Source organism: Leishmania major, chromosome 18 (assembly GCF_000002725.2).
Source record: "Leishmania major strain Friedlin complete genome, chromosome 18".
NCBI lineage: Eukaryota > Euglenozoa > Kinetoplastea > Trypanosomatida > Trypanosomatidae > Leishmania > Leishmania major.
The window spans coordinates 661,146-677,500 of NC_007259.2; the positions used below are offsets into that span (position 1 = coordinate 661,146).

Genomic DNA, 16,355 nt, shown 5'->3' on the forward strand with positions numbered 1-16,355 from the left:
TCGCTGCGCCGACGGGTGCATGGTTGTCATGAACCATCGCGGCCTCTCCCGACTTGTTCTCTGTCTGTGTCGCACCATTCGCCCACAGCGAGTAAGGGAGCTCCACACAGCGGGGGAGTCATTGCCTGCGTGCCGCTGGCCTTCCTCACTTCAGAGAGTCCGCCCACCACCCGCCAGGGGGTCGATGCGTCGAAGTGCATGCGGCCGCTGCGCGTGAGGGGCGCGTGCGCGTGTGCGCCACTCCGAGAGGGCCGATACCTGCATACTCGTGTGAGAGCTGCCGAAGTCTTGTGGCGACACCGCAGCCGAAACTGCGCGCCCCCCGCGCGAAATGAGCGACATAGCCTCCTCGCGCGGTCGCGGAGAAATGCAAGCTGGTGCGGCACAGCAGCGTCATGGAATCATGAGGGCAAAGTGTCGGCCGCTTCGAGTGGGTCTCCGCTCTCTGCATGCTTGGTGGGGTGCTCACGACGACTGCGGATGCTCTGGCGTGGAGGTGCTAGAGGTGTGTCCTTCCGCTTCTGCCAGCACTGCTCTGCGACGCGGTGGCACCATCGCGTCGCCCTGATTGACGCAGCGCCGTGCAGGAAGCGCAGGGGAACGGTTTGACGGACTTTACCCCTGTGCGCTGACCACCCCCTCGCCTCGGCAGGTCGGGCCGTGTCTACTTCGATAGCCGCTGCAGCATGTCAGCCAGCGCCGCACCTTGAGTGGAGGTCTACGCCGGAAAGGTGAAGGTGGTGATGGGGGGTAGCGATCCTCTTCCGGTCAACCCTGGCGGCATCGCGTCGTATGCTTCCTCAAAATGAATAGTGAACTGTATCGTGCAGCCGTGGCTCGGCGCCGTGGTGACGGTACCCCAGTCGCAGGTGAGGCAGTCGAGCGCCCGGGTGACGTCCGGTGACGTCTCCGTGGCCCCGTCGGCGCCGTGCTGTGCTGGGGTGTCCTCCTTCCTTTGCTCACGTCAAGTATTTACGATGGGGCCCATCGTATAGAATGGACCGGGCTCGGTCGGGCGGTCCTTTCGTGTCCCACACCGGGTGGTGCGAGTTGGCGTCCATTCCGGTAACACGAGGGCTGGGTGCGACCTTGCTTTGTATGTAATCGAGAGAACTGGCTGCGCCACCAGGACACCTGTAGGTGTGTAGCCGGACGTGAGGTGTGTATCCGTCTAGTAGGCTCACTGCAGCACAGCCAGGCTGCCAGTGCTGCAACTTCGCCCTCGAGAACGGGATCGCGGAGAAGGAGGGGGGTTACACCTGTACGTACGTCCTCTTGCCTTCGGACGGAGGCGCCGCCACTGCGCTCCTCGTCTCGTAATACGCCAGAATGCTGAAAAGCTGGGAGGCGGCCACATGCCTTGCAGGCCCGCCCGGGTGGAAGGCGTCTTGTGCAGAACACAGAATGCTATCGCATACTTGCAAGAAGCTGGGCACACCGACGCCCTTCGGCGTCGTTCAGCCCACTGCCAGTCTACTGCATACACAGCAGCCGAGACCCAGAACTACGCTCGACATGACCGCAGCGCAGTAGTAGCAGGAGAAACAGCAGGCGGATGCGTGTACTTGTTGTATACGCGGGCACGACTCGTAGTGGTCTGGCCCAGGCGTGAGCATGACGACACGGCTCTTCGGCACAGCGCCAGCCAAGCCCTGTCCACCGACGCCAGAGAGCCCGCAGCCGCACCAGAGGGCAGGCTGCAGGCTGCTCGGCGTCCTCACAACGAGTGGGCGCTGGATCATGACATCACGATGAGGCGGCCGGCATCAGGAAGGCGAAGGAAGACTGCAGAGGAAATGGTGACGAGCTGCTCTTGACGAGACGAGCCAGAGGGCTTTGCATGCTGTGCCCGCATGGGAGCGCTCTCGTCTTCTCTTCACGGAGGCACGCTCGCATGTGCGCAGGGGCAGATATGTGTATACATATATATGTGTACATATTGGGTCAGCAGCTGCCACGGCGATGAGCTCAGCCGGCGATTTTTTTCTTGGCCTAGCTGTGTAGCGGTTCCCATCACACCGCTGCTGGCGTGTCGTGGTTTTGCCTGTCATCTCGCTTCTCCCTCTCTGTCTCATTCTCCTTGTTTCATTTTTCTTTTTGTCGGGCTCCGCATCGTCCGTACACACAAGCCTACGGAAGCGAGCAGACGGACGCGTACTAAGCGCAGCTGTGCAGATCCGCAGCACCGAAACCACCCGGAGGCGACAGGGCGAAGCGTACAGAAAAGTGGTTGTGCACCGGCTAGCGAAGGAAGACCGCCACGGCAGAGCCACCTTCATCCACTGAAGTGCATGCGCGCGCATAGTGAGGTACACATCCTGACAGGCGAAGGAAGAGATCGACAAACACACACACAGAGGACACAAACACGCCCCCTTTCAGAAACATAGGTGCGGCGGCGAACACAACAGAGGCTCGCTGATCTTTTACCTGTTTTCTCCCTCAGGTCAGACATGCCGGAGAGCGAGGAGGAGCGCCGGCTGCGCAAGGAGAAGAGGCGGAGCGCGGCCCGCAAGGCTGAGGAGGCTGAGAAGAAGGGTGCAGCGGCTTCCGCAGAGGCATCTTCGCCATCGAGGATACCTTCGCAGACGACGGCAACTGCGAGCGCCACCACCACCGCCCCTTCCGGCGATGCGCAGGTTGAACGGAAGGAAACGGAAGAGGAGCGGCGCATCAGAAAGGAAAAGAAGCGAGCGCAGCGTGAGGCCCAGAAGCAGCAAGAGGCAGCCGCAGCTGCAGCATCGGCTGCAGCTGCTGCCACTGCCACTGCACCTCCTATCGTCGATGCGATCACTCCCAACGCTAAACAGTCCAAGGAAGAGCGCCGCGCAGCCAGGAAGAAGGATCTCCGTAGCAGTGATCAAGCGGACGACGCGGACGCAGCGCTGCTAAACGCGATAGAGGCGGAGAACAGCGCTGTCGTGGCACAGAGCATTCGGAACAGTCGCAATTTCGCCACGGCGGAGCTGAAGAGATCGACGGAAGAAAAGGAGCGGAAACGGCTAGAGTCGGCTGAGGAGCGGGCGGAGCGGAAGCGTGTGGAGCGTGAAGAGCGTCGTCTCCTCCGTCGCGCCGCCGCGGCCGGTGCAGCAGAAGGGAAGGGCAACGCTGACGAGGGCGGCGCTTCGGCGGCCGACGCCGCTGGGAGAGTGGCCCTGAGTCCGGTGACTGCGTTTGATCCGAGTGAGCTACAGCGGCAGGCGTATCGTGCACAGTTCCAGAAGGACCTGGCGCGAGCCACAGCGCTGCGCCGCATGGTGGACTTTGATAGTAGCGGCGGTGTCGTGCTGGACCTCGCACCACAGAGCGCCTATGATCTGTACATACGCGACTTTGGCCAGAGTGGGCGCGAACAGGTCGGAGTGCAGGCGCCGCCCGAGGAGGAGCGTCTGGACGCTGGAACCCAGGCCGAGCGGGGCAAGCTGCGGGCTCGCGGGGTACAGGCGCCGGCTGATCTCGGCCTCTGCCCGGAAGAAGAGGCGGAGAGGCAGTTCTTCCAACTGCGGCGCAAGGCGCTGCTGCGCAATGGCCGGAGCGGTGTCGCCGCCGCTGGCACTGGCGCCGAGGGTGCAGGCGAAGACGACGACGGGGTGGATGGCGAGGAGGATGGGGAAGTGGCTGCTAAGTCGGCTGGAAATGGAGTTGGTACAAAAGAAATCCGTTCGGTGGATGCGGCACTGCTGGAGCGCTTCCTCACGAACACACTTTCGGTGATGATCGCCGCTCTGGATGAGAACAATTCTTTGGCGTCGGGAGCGGCGACCGGCGCAGACGCCGCGTCGGTGGAGAGCTCGAAGCCGAAGGCGCCGACAGCGTTCTCATCCTCGTGCACAACCTTCTGCTGGCGCGCCACGCGCCACCGCCCCGTTGTGCAGGTGCTGGTGAACCCCTCCAACCCTCGCCAGCTCATTGCCCTGCACGGGGCCGCTGATGGGACGGGGCCGTCTCCGACTCTCGACACGTTCCTCTCCGTGCTGCTGCTGTGGAGCGTGCACGACGTCACGACACCGGAGCGGGTGCTCGTCTCCTGCTCAGCTGTCACGTGTATGTGTGTCAGCCCCTCTCGCCCCCACCTCGTCTACGGCGGCACTGCGGATGGCAACGCGTGCATCTGGAACCTTCGCGAGCCGGACCGCCTGCACCTCTCCGCCGGCTGCTACGAGCGAGCCGTCTTCCACTTGCCTTCCTACAACACGGGCTGGCAGGTGGGCGGTCACACTGCCCCGGTGCGGCAGGTCCGCGTTGCGGGGTACAACACTACTTCCGTCGCCACCCGCAAGGAGGAGCAGTACGAGCAGCTCGTCTCAATGGACGACACCAACGTCATGTGCTACTGGGCACTGACGGAGAAGCGCGACCCATTCGAGATGAGCAGCGGCAGCCCTGGCGCCGCTGCCGCGACCGGACTCGGTCTGCTCGACAGTGACTACGGTTTACACCCCGGCAGCTGTGTGAGCCTGCGTCTCGTCAAGGACTCAGCGGCTGCGACTGCTGCTGCTAGCGCTGTGGTGCAGCAACAAGACGAGGGCGGCGACGCTGCGGTGACCTACAGTGCCGGCGTCACCGGCGGCTTTGACTTCGCGCCGTCTGACAGCACCCAGTGCGTTCTGACCGCTCCGCAGGGCGTCGTTCGATGCAGTCGCATTGGCGGGATCGCGTCGCCGTCTCTGTACGGCCCCTCCTGCGGCAACAGCCACCTGCCCTACGCCGCGGCGTCGGGAGACAAATCACATCACGTGAAGACGGTTGCCGTGCCGTGCTGTGTGCAGTATAGCATCCTGGACACGCGCTGGTTTGTGGTGGGCTACGAGGACGGCACCGTGCGGCTCTACCTTCAGCACGAGGCAACGCCGCAGGTGACGGTGGAGGTGGGCAACCAGCCTATCGTGGCAGTCCGCTGCAGCGGCGCGATACCATGGGTGGTGTGGGCGCTGGACGAGGGCGGCGAGTTGCACCTGATCGACTTTGCCTACCACCGCCGTCAGGCACCGCGTCTCTCGCACGCGCTGACGCAGCCGGGCACTGGCGTGTGCACGTGCATTGATGTGTTATCCAAGAACGAAAAGGCAGATCAGCACTTCCTCGTCGCGGGGTTCGAGAAGGGCGTGATGCAGATGCACATCGTCGATGTGGAGAAGCTGCGCGTGGTGCACTCGGAGCGCGACGAACGCTGGATCTGACGGCAATGCACCGAGCGAAGGATGATCGCTGTGGGTGTAGGGTTGGCGGGTTGTGATGCCGCTCCGTTTTTTGTTTCTACCTGATGTACGCTAGAGCGATGGGGCGACGGCTCTGTGGACGACGGGGCGGTGTGAGGGCTGTGTGCGCGTGTACGCGAACCCGCACAACTGCCTGCGCGCCTTTTTCCCACCGACTCCCTCCCTTCGCGTTTCCTTTCGGTGCTGTTTGGCGATGATGACAAGGGACCCTCGGCTGCGCTGACACCTCCCGCCCCCGCCCCTCGACATCCGATCAGCGGCGGCATCGTTCGAGCCGACCGCGCGAGACATGCGCACAACGAAAAATAAACAAGGCGGAGGAATGACCGGCTCGCCGAGGTGACTTGATGAGCAGGAGAGGGCGACGACGCTGCGACAGGAGGCAGGAGGGAGGTTGTATCCTTCGTCATACTGCGCCTCGCACCTGAAAATTCTGCACCGCTGCATTGTGCTCGATTTTACCCTATGCTTTCTTCCCTCCATCGCTGCGCACAGATGCTTGTGTGCACTCCTGTTAAGTCCACAGCCATGTTCGCGGGGTGAAGCAAGACGACGAAGAAAAAAGAAGACACAGCCGCTTCTGACCCGTTCCCTGAAAGCTTCGCTCGATGAGACAGCTGCTACCATCATCACACTCTCACACCCCCTCTTCCGTTGGTGATATCTCCCCCTTCTTACGCAGTCTTGCGTGCGCGCACAGGATCGCGGTTACAACACCCCTTCACCAGAGCGGCCCCACTTTTCTGTCGGGAGGGGCGCGATGGGGTGCCTCCGTGGCTGCGCCGCCCTCATACAACATGCGCCTGTGAAGCTTCCATGCGATGCGCCAAGTGGCGTGAGCGCGCCGCTGCATAGAAGGTACCCGTGGTACGCCGTGCGCCACGCCTGCACCACTGCGGCTGCTGCAGGCGGCAATGCTGTAAGCGGCGGCGGCGGTGGTCACCCGACGCGCTCCACGTCGTCAGCTGCGGCCGGCGTTTCAGAGCTGCCCAACAAGTTCATCTACGCGCCGCGACTCCGCTACACGGCCCCGTGGCGCAGTAAGCAGATAACCGACTTTCTCGCCTGCAAAGACGACGTCGCCCTCTCGATCGCGCACACGTACCGCAACCTGGACACGGACATCACCATCACCCTTATCCCACTCCGACATTTTGCTCACCCCGAATTCTTCAAGCAGGTGGACGACCTGTGCAACCAGCACGAGTCGGTATTGATGGAGGGCCGCACCCCGATCAGTGGTGCCCCCTACTCCACGGTGGTGCCGCCGCGGGAGCGGGTCAAGTGCACGCGGCCGATGGAGCACGAGGATGACGAGGGCTGGGAACCGCGCGAGGTCGAAAGCTTCTTTCAGCCCTTCTCGTGGGGCGTCAAGGACTCACCAAATCACACAGTGGTGCACGCAGCGGACAAGTACGACTACGAGAAGCTGCCTTGGTGGTGCTCTGTGCGCTTTAACGCGCCTGTGCTCGGTAGTTTTGCTCGGGAGCAGCACTGCCTTAACATGATCTACCCTCTCCGCGAGAATATGTACAAGTCCTTTGCCATCCCTTGGGGGGCTGCCCACATGCCAGTCTTCCACGAGATGCTACTCGACAACGGGTTCGAAAATGTGGGCATGTGCTCCCTCCTCGTGCTGAACCGCACTGATGGCATTATCAGCGAGGGTGAGTTCATGAAGATGCAGCACTGGCAGCGCAAGCGTGCTCGTCGTGTTTGGTACCTGTACGGCATCGGCCTCGTCTCCCTGTGGCGGCTCGTCTACGCGCACCTCACTGTTGAATACCGCAGTGGACCACGGCAGATGTAATCACCGTGGCGTTTTCTTCTTCGTTCGCGTCGCTCTAGTCGAGCATAACACCGCTACCATCAACCCCCCCTCTTCCCTTGAGGTGCTGAGGTGCGGGCTCTGGACAGGTGCGGCACCGATGGAGGGCATCCCGTATGCTTACGCAAGCACCGACACCCGGGCTGCCCCCCTCCCCCCCTCCCCCCCTCTACACTGCTGACTTCGCCAGTCGCCTTCTACCGTCCTCGGAGGGGATGCCGCGTTCTTTCCTTGTCCTCTGCCTGGGTTGTCCTATGACGGTGTCGCACAGAAGGCACACACCCACCCGCACATGGATGCAACACGCAAACGTGTTGCATCCCACCCTTCTCTTCGACGCTGCCCCCACCCCGAAATCGAGGAGAGCGAGTGAGGGAGGCCAAAGCGGGGCAGCGAAACCATAGCGAACCCCTCTCTCACCATCGAACCGTACACCAGCACGGATGTGCGTCGCGTGCGTCTTGCATGGGAGGAAAAAGGACGGGAAACGTGCAAAGTTCCCTGGAAAGCTCACCGATGCTATTTGCCTATGTGTGTGCGCGTGCGCACCCACACTCCCTTTCTCTTGTATGGCGACGTCTTTTCCCACTCGTGTGTGCGACGACTTGTCTCCCGGTGTGGTTGTCGTTCGTGGGCGGCCCAACCCTTGGAAACTCGGAGAAGAGGGCGTCAGAGAAGCGAGAAAACCACTGGAGGAGCACACCGGCAGAGGAACACAGAATTCTGCGCGTCACACGCGCTAAGGCACCCACACACAGGCACAGATACGCATGGAAGCAACGCTGTGCTCTTGTCAGTAGAGCGTTACGGATGCCAAGAGTGAATGCCATGCGTGCGTGCGTGTGATGACGCCCGTGGCTGCGGTTGTCTGGCTCAGCCAGTATACGCACTCTCTCTTCGTATCCCTGCCTCCCCCTCTCTCTCTCTCTATTGATGCCTGTGGCAGTGCAAGTGCGAAGAAGCAAGGTAGAAGCAGATCAAGCCAATAAGCAACGCCCACGGCACCGATCATCGCCTCTTCTCTTCCCATTATCAGTACGGCAGCGCCGTGGTCTTGCCCCCACCGCCGTCCCTTTTACCGTAGCACCTCTTAGTAGCAGTAGTAGTAGAGTCGGGCCTGCTTGTCCGACCTCGCTTTCCGAGACCGTCAATCGTTGTCTCGGTCTGCGCGCGGGCGTCAGCAGCCCGCCCCCCGTAGCAGTCCAAGGAGGTAGGGAAGGGCGCCTCGATGCCGACCCAGAGACTCACCAAGTGAGACATAGGGATCACGGAAAGAATAGCAGAGCATCCAGCATCGGCGCCTGCGGAGCCTGGACGTTTTTCTTTGACCCCGCAAAACGACGGGACGCTGCTGCGCGGACTGAGAAAGGCCGAGACAGGGGGTGGGGGCCACGGGGAGCACGAGAGTCCGCTGCGATTTCTAACTGCTGAGGAGCGTGTTGCACATACACGCACGGACGCAGACTCACCCTCTTTTCGCATCTTGCCGCCATCCTCTCCCCATCTCAGCTGCGCCGCTGTTGCGCTGCTCGCTTGCTTGTCTTTTCTCCGTTTCTGCTGCTTTCTTGATTTTCTTTCCCGATGAAGCGTTGTGCGCATGCAGTGCTTGGCCGCCTGCCGCCCGCATCGGCTGCGCTTGCCTCGTCCTCGCTGTTCACGCCGTCTCTGTCGACCGCGCGTCGCTCCTTCAGGTCGGACGGGACGCCGTACAACTCGGAGATGACGGACATTGCACACGGGAGCAGGTACGACCGTGACGCAGCGATCAGCACGGCTGCCGAGCAGGTTGCGGCGGGTCAGTACGCTGAAAACAAGCCGCGCGCCATCATGTTTGTCAACAAGCGCCCGGTTGAGATTATTCCGCAGGAGGAGAACGTGCTGGAGGTGCTGGAGCGAGAGGGCATCACCGTACCAAAGTTCTGCTACCACCCCATCCTCTCCGTAGCCGGAAACTGCCGTATGTGCATGGTGCAGGTAGACGGCACTCAGAACATCGTCGTCGCGTGCTCCACCGTGGCGTTACCTGGCATGTCCATCATCACCGACAGCCGCCTAGTGCGCGATGCCCGCGAGGGCAATGTGGAGCTTATCTTGATCAACCACCCGAACGACTGCCCGATTTGCGAGCAGGCCACCAACTGCGATCTGCAGAACGTGAGCATGAACTACGGCACCGACATCCCGCGCTACCGCGAGGACAAGAAAGCCGTCGAGGACTTCTACTTTGACCCCCAGACACGCGTCGTGCTGAACCGCTGCATCCACTGCACGCGCTGCATCCGCTTCCTGAACGAGCACGCGCAGGACTTCAACCTCGGCCAGATTGGCCGCGGCGGGCTGAGCGAGATTTCCACCTTTCTAGATGAACTGGAGGTGAAGACGGACAACAATATGCCCGTTTCTCAGCTATGCCCCGTCGGGAAGCTGTACATGGGCGATGCAGACGAGAACAACGACATAGTGCGCGAGCTCGAGGCTGCGGGGGCAACGGCGTGAACGGGCCGCCTTGTCGCGTGCCGCTTAATCCGTGCTCGCGCGTGCATGCCTCTCTCGCAGTGTGCAGGTGCCGCGACCTCTTGTTTTCGTCTCTCGCTTCTGCCCTTTGTTTCTTGACGTGGCGTGTTGGCGCGAGGGGATAGATGCGCCTGGCATATGCACACCGACACTTACCGTGAAGAGCACATTGCTCAGCTACGCAGTGGATGAGGTGGCCATAGCGAGAGACGAACGGCGGCAGCGTCACGGACAGCGCTGCCTTTCGCTGCTTCACGAGCCCCCTTTCTTTTGCTGGCAGCAAAGAAGGAAAGTCGTGCAGCCATGAGCTGAAAGAGGCGAAGGGCACTCATGTATCATCTTCTTTCCATTCTTTTTTTCTTGGGGTGCGGCCCCCCTGCCCCTTCCCTTCATCGTGTCCCACCACGAGACCCAGCGCCGCACCTTTCAGGCTGTTCACGATGGGTGTGCTCCAGGTGGCGCTCCGTGCAGTCCCACTGCGGCCGCGCCCTGGGCCTCGATGAGGTTCGCTGCGAGCGCGACAAGGCTCTACCGACGCACGGAAAGAGGGCGCCACTGGATATTTGTAGCCAGAGTGTCGCCACCGGCCGCGTCGCTTCTACATGGAACGGGGAGGCTCACCGTGTCCCCTCTTCCTCCCCTGCAGCCGCACGTGCCCGATGGTGTGGTCCCGCGCCCTACTGTCCCTGTGACACTGACCCCTGATCTGCGCAACCCACATGAGCAACTTACCTCGCGACGACTGCGCGACCATCTGGGAGACAAGCTCCAACCACGGCAGGCCTGGCTTCCGTCCCCACCGCTCCACCGCAGGCCGCGTGGGCTTGCTCCCTCACACGGCGGCCCAGCACCAGCCAGGTGCCACGATAGGGGCGGCGTTTGCGGACTCGACGCTCGCGCCTGCGGCTCGGTAGGTCACGGCGCTGGCGAAGTGCGGCGTAGGCCCGCACCGTATTGTGGGGTGCCCCGGCTTGAAGAGGCTCAGGGAAAGCAAATTATGGCATGCATGCCGACTGCAGGGTCTGGGAAGGCCCTGAACTGCGGCTGGCCGACTTTCTCCCTGGCCTCATCGGGCATGCACCTGCACCACTGTCTCTGCCCTCGATGAGGACGCTGAAGGCGGCCCCGCTTTGGGTCGGGGTGTGCGATCTAGCCGAGTGTGTCTAGCGCCGCCCGCGCGATACGTAACCGGAGAAGTGGCAATGAAGGACAAGACGAGCCCGCTAGATGCATGGCCTCATTCGGTGTCAGGACGGCTCCTTCTGGTCGACCAGGGTTTAGCCACAGTGTGACAGCGGCAAGTGAGGTGTGGTTGCGCATGCTTGTCTATCCGTTGGCTTGTACGTGGGTGGAGTGTGACGACGTCGATGGGGAAAGAGAGCTTGGATGCGAGGGGCGAGAGGGGTGATTAGCGAATAGCGGAAGGAGGGGAGTTGTGCGTCGAGCTCACTCTCTTCCTTCTGCACACGTTTGTGCGGGCCCTTCTGCCTCGACCGTCCGCACCAGCACCCCGCTTCGTTGGGGGGCGGGAGAGCGGTTGCTTCCGCCGTTCGTTGCTCTCGCGCTGCCCTGCTTTCTCCGGGCGTGGGTTCGTTTGGTTCTCGTGTTGGCTTCGCTCTGTTCTCCTTGACGAGTAAGGCGGGGACGGGGCTGATCGGCTCTCCGTCGAGTTTGTGTAGCGTGCCGGCAGACGAAAAAGAAGAAAGCAGCGAATCGCGCCGCGAAAGGGCAATGCAGGCGTCGTGTTTGTGGTGCAGAGGCGAGGACCCAGTTCCACCGGGCACGCTCGCGTCTGCCTACCTGGAGACGTGGCCCTGCGTATCGTGCATCCTCGGATGGCTTGATGGAGCACGAATTCCGTAGCCGGAACGATGAAGGTGGGTGCACGACCTACTGAACGATTGCTTCCTCATGTGCGCTGACGAGGGAGACGCCAACACACGCGCTCTGCCTGTGTTGGCGTCGCAGACACAGTTTCATGAAGACTGTGTTGCGGCACCAAATATTTTGCTGAGGCCCCTGCCCTATCCGGTGGTGAGTGGCGTGACCTCGCTCTGCTCCTCTTCGCCTTCTCATCTGCGTTGTATACCCCCTGTCCTCCTCTCTTTTCTGCACGAAGTGTTGCGTTAACTACGTGGCCTCTCAAAACGTCGAAGCCACCGTTGCACCGCGGAGCAGTGCAGGCACACCGAGATATACCTTCCCTTTTCGCCCGCGCTCTCCCGAACAGGGCCTTCGCGTCATGTCTGCGGCGGCGTGTTCGTGGCGTCACACGGAGTGGACGCCGTACGAGGTCCTCAACGTACCGCCGTCGGCCCCCATTGGGGACATTCGTGCTGCGTTCAAGTGCATGGCGTTGCACACGCACCCTGACAAGGCAACGGTGACGACGTCAGCTAGAAGGGCGAGCGGCAGCGGGGCGACGTCGTGCTCAGAGTTTCCTGTTTCCTTTCACATTGTGAAGGAGGCGTCGGAGATGTTGCTTGACCCGTACTTGCGCGCCGCCTACGATGCCGCCCGTTCCCAGGCGCTGACGCGCGAGGTTGGCGCTATCAGTGATACCTACTCCCTGATGGACGACTTTGTTCGTGTAAGGATGGACGGTGATGAAAGTGATAGGCAGCGCGTGCATGTGTACCAGCGCGAGTGTCGCTGCGGCGGCGTCTATGAGGTGGCTGTGTTTCCCGAGGCACCGGCAGGGAGTGGCGAGGACGAGGATGTGCCGCTGACGTACTCGGCCCGCACACTGAGGTGCGAGTGCGACTCGTGCTCACTTGTGGTGGAGGTGGTGGCGTAGCGCGCAGGGGAGCGCTAGGAGCATGCCCGTACTTCGACGCTGCTTGCGACACAACGGGCCAGTCCCGTCTGTCTCTCTGCCTTGGACTTCCCATCTTTATTTCTCGAGATGGTGTGAACGTTCTGCTGCGCACTGTGTTGAGACCGCATTCTCCGCATCCCGTGAAGCCCTCGCCGGGAAGGGGCTGCAGCGTAGTAGAATGCTTGAGTGTGTGCGCCTACGCCCAGCTGTTGCTGTCTCTACTTTAGTGTGCTTAAAGGGGTGGCTGTCTTTCTCTGTCGTGTAAGACCCGCGGGAAAGCACACGTGCTCGCGCACAGCGTGCACGCAGGCCACTCATCTCTGCCTGACATGGCGCACACATGCGTGTGTCTCTTCCGCTTGGAAGGATCTGTAAGTTATACGAGCATCCGCAACCACAACGCAGAGCGAAAGCGATGGGTAGATGCCCAAAACTGAGGGCGACGGGAGGGGGCCGCACAGCAACACGAAAAGGACAACGACGGCGTCGCCCACGTCGCCTTATCCTCCGTTTGAAATCGTCACGTGGGTCTCTCCCCCACCCACCCGCAAGCGCTCGCTCGCTCGCTCTCTCTTTCTCTCTTGCGGTCAGCAAGAGCGGGGGCGCTGAGCCCGTTGGAGCATGTACCCTTTCCAGCGTCGATGTGGCATACGCGCACATCGCCAACATCCACGCACACACACACACACACACACACACATTACCTTCTGTTCGACCCACCTCCGTCCCCACCCCCTTTCACCGCTCTCGCACCTGCGAAGACCGAAGAAAACGGCTCCTGCTTCACTACTCGTGGTGCTGCCGGTGTCGGACAGCCGTTGGCTTGGTGCCATACACACTCGCCTCACACGCGAAGACCGACTTCGCTGCCTACACCAGAAGACATTCACATCGAGAGAGAGAGAGAGAGAGAGAGGACGAGGGGGGAGGGCAGCAGGGGCTCGCACCCGCACCCCGCACACATTTGCCCGCATAGAGGTGAGCACACGCACGCGAAGGGGTGAATGCGCGGTGCAGCAGAATGAGGCGGACTCTCAAGGGCTGCTTTGTTCACCGCTGGATAGAGCGGTGCTCCTGCTCCGGATGCTGTGGGGATTGCTTTGCTGCCGCCCCTGCAGCAGCACCAGCAGCTGCTGCTTGTGCGCCCCCATGGGAGGACTTCTATGAATACCGCGGCTATCACACGCTCGCGCGCTGCGCGCTGCGGATCTCTTCCAGTCGCTCTCAGCAGCATCCCTATCAGCTGATTCGTGCGTACTTGAGAGGCACAGGGCTCTCATTGCGCATGAGCGGCGCCACAGGCTGCACGGTGCGCACCTACAGCGCGCCGGCGTACGAGCACGAGGAGGGCGCCGATGATGACGAGGGTGACTATCTGCAGGCCTACGAGGAGCTTCTGCTAAATGCAGCGTCTAATGCGGTGGCCGATGACGCCGCTCCTCAGCCCGGCGGCACGAGCAGTGAGGGGCTTGCCCATGTTGATGAGGAGGCTGGTGCTCACGTGGACGGTGCTTTTCCTTACTTTGAGAGTCCGGCGTCGGTGCCAGCGCCAGCTGATGCACTCGTGGAAGACACACTGGCAGCCCTGCCCGCCGATGGCTCGACCGTGCTGCTGACTGACCTCGCCCGTTCACTTGACGTGGAGGCGATCAGCGAGCTTTTCGGTTCCGTGCGGTCCTTTGTGCAGCTCCATCCGCATCTCTTGACCTGCACGCAGGACCCCGATACAGGTAGGTGGCACGTGGCGCGGCGTTGCTCGTCCACCTCGCCGCTCAACGCAGATGCTGCCACCGCTGCAGCGCCTGACCTAGCATCTGCCATCGGTGGAGGCGAAGAGGACGACCACAAGGCCGTCATTGTCGGCCTCGATGTGGCGGCGATGGTGCTGGCCGAGGATCTGAGGCATTTATGTGGCAGCCGTTACTCATCGAAGACAAGAACGCATGAAGCTGAAGCCGCGCACTCCGCGGTAAAGCGATCGCGGCGCCGCTTAATACCCGTCGCAGTACCTAACCCTCTTTCTCCGACATCAGACACTGGCGCTGCCCACGATGGCGCATCGTTGACGACCCCGGAGCGGGCATGGTGGCCCACCATTGCGAGCCTCTTGCCCGAGGACGGCACTCCTCTTCCCATTTCAGTGCTGCGTGCGTCGCTGCCGGGGCCGATCGCGCAGGAGCTGCGTGCTCGACAAGTGGGTCTGGCTCGGTGCTTCAAGCAGACCTACGCCACAGCCAGTCATCATGTGGCGCTCACGGCAGACTCGACGGCGCTCGTTCGTGCTGCAGTGCAGCGCTCGAACAGCTGCGCAGCCGCCTCCGTTTTGTTGTGGTCGCCGGAGCGCCAAAAGGCAGCAGCTTGGACCAACCACAAGGAGTCTTCGGTGGCGGCTTTCTCCTCTTGCTTGTGCGACGCCGGGGATGGCTCGTACGTGTCACCCCCGGCGGACTACGACGCGTCGCAGGATGCAGAGCCGTGGCTGGTAACGATTTCGCTAGACGACGGCGAGGAGGCGGGCCCGGAGGAGGTGCCTCCTGAGTCAGGCGATGTGGACGAGGGGGCGCTGGGGCGAAGCGCCGACGCTGCGACTGCGCTGGCGGCTGCGACTGGGCTTCAAGAGATACCTTACAATGGCCTCAGTGGTGCTAGTAGGAGGGCGGCGACACAGGTCCATGGAACAGGCTTGCAGCCGCACGACTTGAATCTCGAGCGGTTGTATGACGCCCCAGCGCCGCCGACGGCGGTCGTGAGAAGCAAGCCTTCGACTGCGACGCAGCTAGCAGGCCCTGCTGGTGCGGTGCGCACGGCGCGTCCCACTCGCCCGTCGACGCCAGCCGAGTGGCTAGCGTTGCACACCGCCATGGCCGAGGCGCGTGGCTGGATCACGCCGATGCAGATGCTGGATTACCTGGTCGAGTGCGTGCCCACCTTTTTCATCCCTGTGGAGGAGTTGCGCCCGTCGGACGCTATCCTGAAGCTCGTTGGCGCGCGCACGAGCATGCGCACGCTGGTATCTCGGGTCTACATGTACTTTGTGGAGAGGTCGGAGGATAAGATGCAGATCCGACTGGCGCCAACCGTCGAGCACGCGCAGCGCGGCGCAGCCAATGCGCACTACGCGGCATGGAACCCTGACATGGCGACCAAGTGTGAGCAGCGTGGTGTCGATGCAGCGCCGAGCGAAGCGCCAGCACCAGCGGACGCCTTCACTGGCACCGCCGCTAACCCAGGCGACCGCCAAGACAGTGTTACTCACAGCGGCGCCAGGAGCGGCGGCACTGTGTTGCAGTCTAGCGACGCGACGAAGGCCTTTCCGGTTATGCGTGTGCGGAGGCCGATCAAAAGCCTGCTCAGCGTGAGGTCGTTCAAAGCCATGCCCGCTACTGCCAAGGCAGCCGCATCGCCTGCAGCCTTGCCCACCGCCGTGCGGCTGAGCTCCCCTGATGTACAAGCAGGAGCCAGCACAGGTTCCGGGTCGAGCTCCACTCCCACCGTCCTCAAAAGTGGCGGTGGTTTTATCGCGTTGTCCTCGGTGCCGACTGGCGAGATCGGTTACCCGTTTCTGGCCTTAGCCACTCAGCCGGTGCACACGTGGCCGTGGTGGGCAAGGCTACTGTGTGTGTTGCCGTTTGACACGTACGTGCCACTGGACCATCTCCGCATCCACTACTGTCCTGACCTTGCGCCCGAAAACGTCCATCTCGCTTGGAGGGCCGCGGACGCGTCGTTTCTGCCGACAACGTCGTCCGACAAGGCGTGCACGCCAATCCCGTTCTCACTGCTTCGTGCGCCGACGGCCTCTCGCAGCGTGCGACTGCGCCCTTTTTGGCTGTCACCAGGCTGCACGTCAGAGCTGGAGAGCACGGTAATGCCGGTGGGCCTCGTGAAGCAGCTGCGCCCAGTGTGGCTGCCAGTCTCACGCCTGCTATCCAAGCTGACCCCTGAGGAGCGAGAAGAGAGCTTGGCTTTGGCCATC

General features: G+C 62.2%; 5 protein-coding genes across 5 annotated transcripts in view; all 5 read left to right on the plus strand.

Annotated features, from left to right (window-relative positions):
- Positions 1-2,453: 2,453 nt before the first annotated feature.
- Positions 2,454-5,180, plus strand: LMJF_18_1460 (conserved hypothetical protein; the record flags this gene model as incomplete). Its single annotated transcript, XM_001682503.1, has 1 exon — positions 2,454-5,180. One exon carries the CDS (start codon positions 2,454-2,456, stop codon positions 5,178-5,180), a length of 2,727 nt encoding a protein of 908 aa, XP_001682555.1.
- Positions 5,181-5,979: 799 nt separating this feature from the next.
- LMJF_18_1470 (conserved hypothetical protein) lies at positions 5,980-7,029 on the plus strand (the record flags this gene model as incomplete). The annotated part of the gene is made up of 1 exon (XM_001682504.1): positions 5,980-7,029. One exon carries the CDS (start codon positions 5,980-5,982, stop codon positions 7,027-7,029), a length of 1,050 nt encoding a protein of 349 aa, XP_001682556.1.
- A 1,737-nt stretch (positions 7,030-8,766) lies between these two features.
- On the plus strand, positions 8,767-9,543 carry LMJF_18_1480 (NADH:ubiquinone oxidoreductase 78 Kd subunit-like protein; the record flags this gene model as incomplete). Its single annotated transcript, XM_001682505.1, has 1 exon — positions 8,767-9,543. One exon carries the CDS (start codon positions 8,767-8,769, stop codon positions 9,541-9,543), a length of 777 nt encoding a protein of 258 aa, XP_001682557.1.
- A 2,260-nt stretch (positions 9,544-11,803) lies between these two features.
- On the plus strand, positions 11,804-12,358 carry LMJF_18_1490 (putative chaperone protein DNAj; the record flags this gene model as incomplete). The annotated part of the gene is made up of 1 exon (XM_001682506.1): positions 11,804-12,358. The coding sequence occupies one exon, from the start codon at positions 11,804-11,806 to the stop codon at positions 12,356-12,358; it is 555 nt and encodes a 184-aa protein (XP_001682558.1).
- A 1,306-nt stretch (positions 12,359-13,664) lies between these two features.
- LMJF_18_1500 (conserved hypothetical protein) overlaps positions 13,665-16,355 on the plus strand; it is a gene marked incomplete at both ends in the record, with an annotated part of 3,141 nt that continues 450 nt past the window's right edge. Inside the window, one exon of the mRNA XM_001682507.1 lies at positions 13,665-16,355. This exon is cut by the window's right edge and continues 450 nt beyond it. Within this exon, the coding sequence (XP_001682559.1) occupies positions 13,665-16,355 (2,691 nt within the window).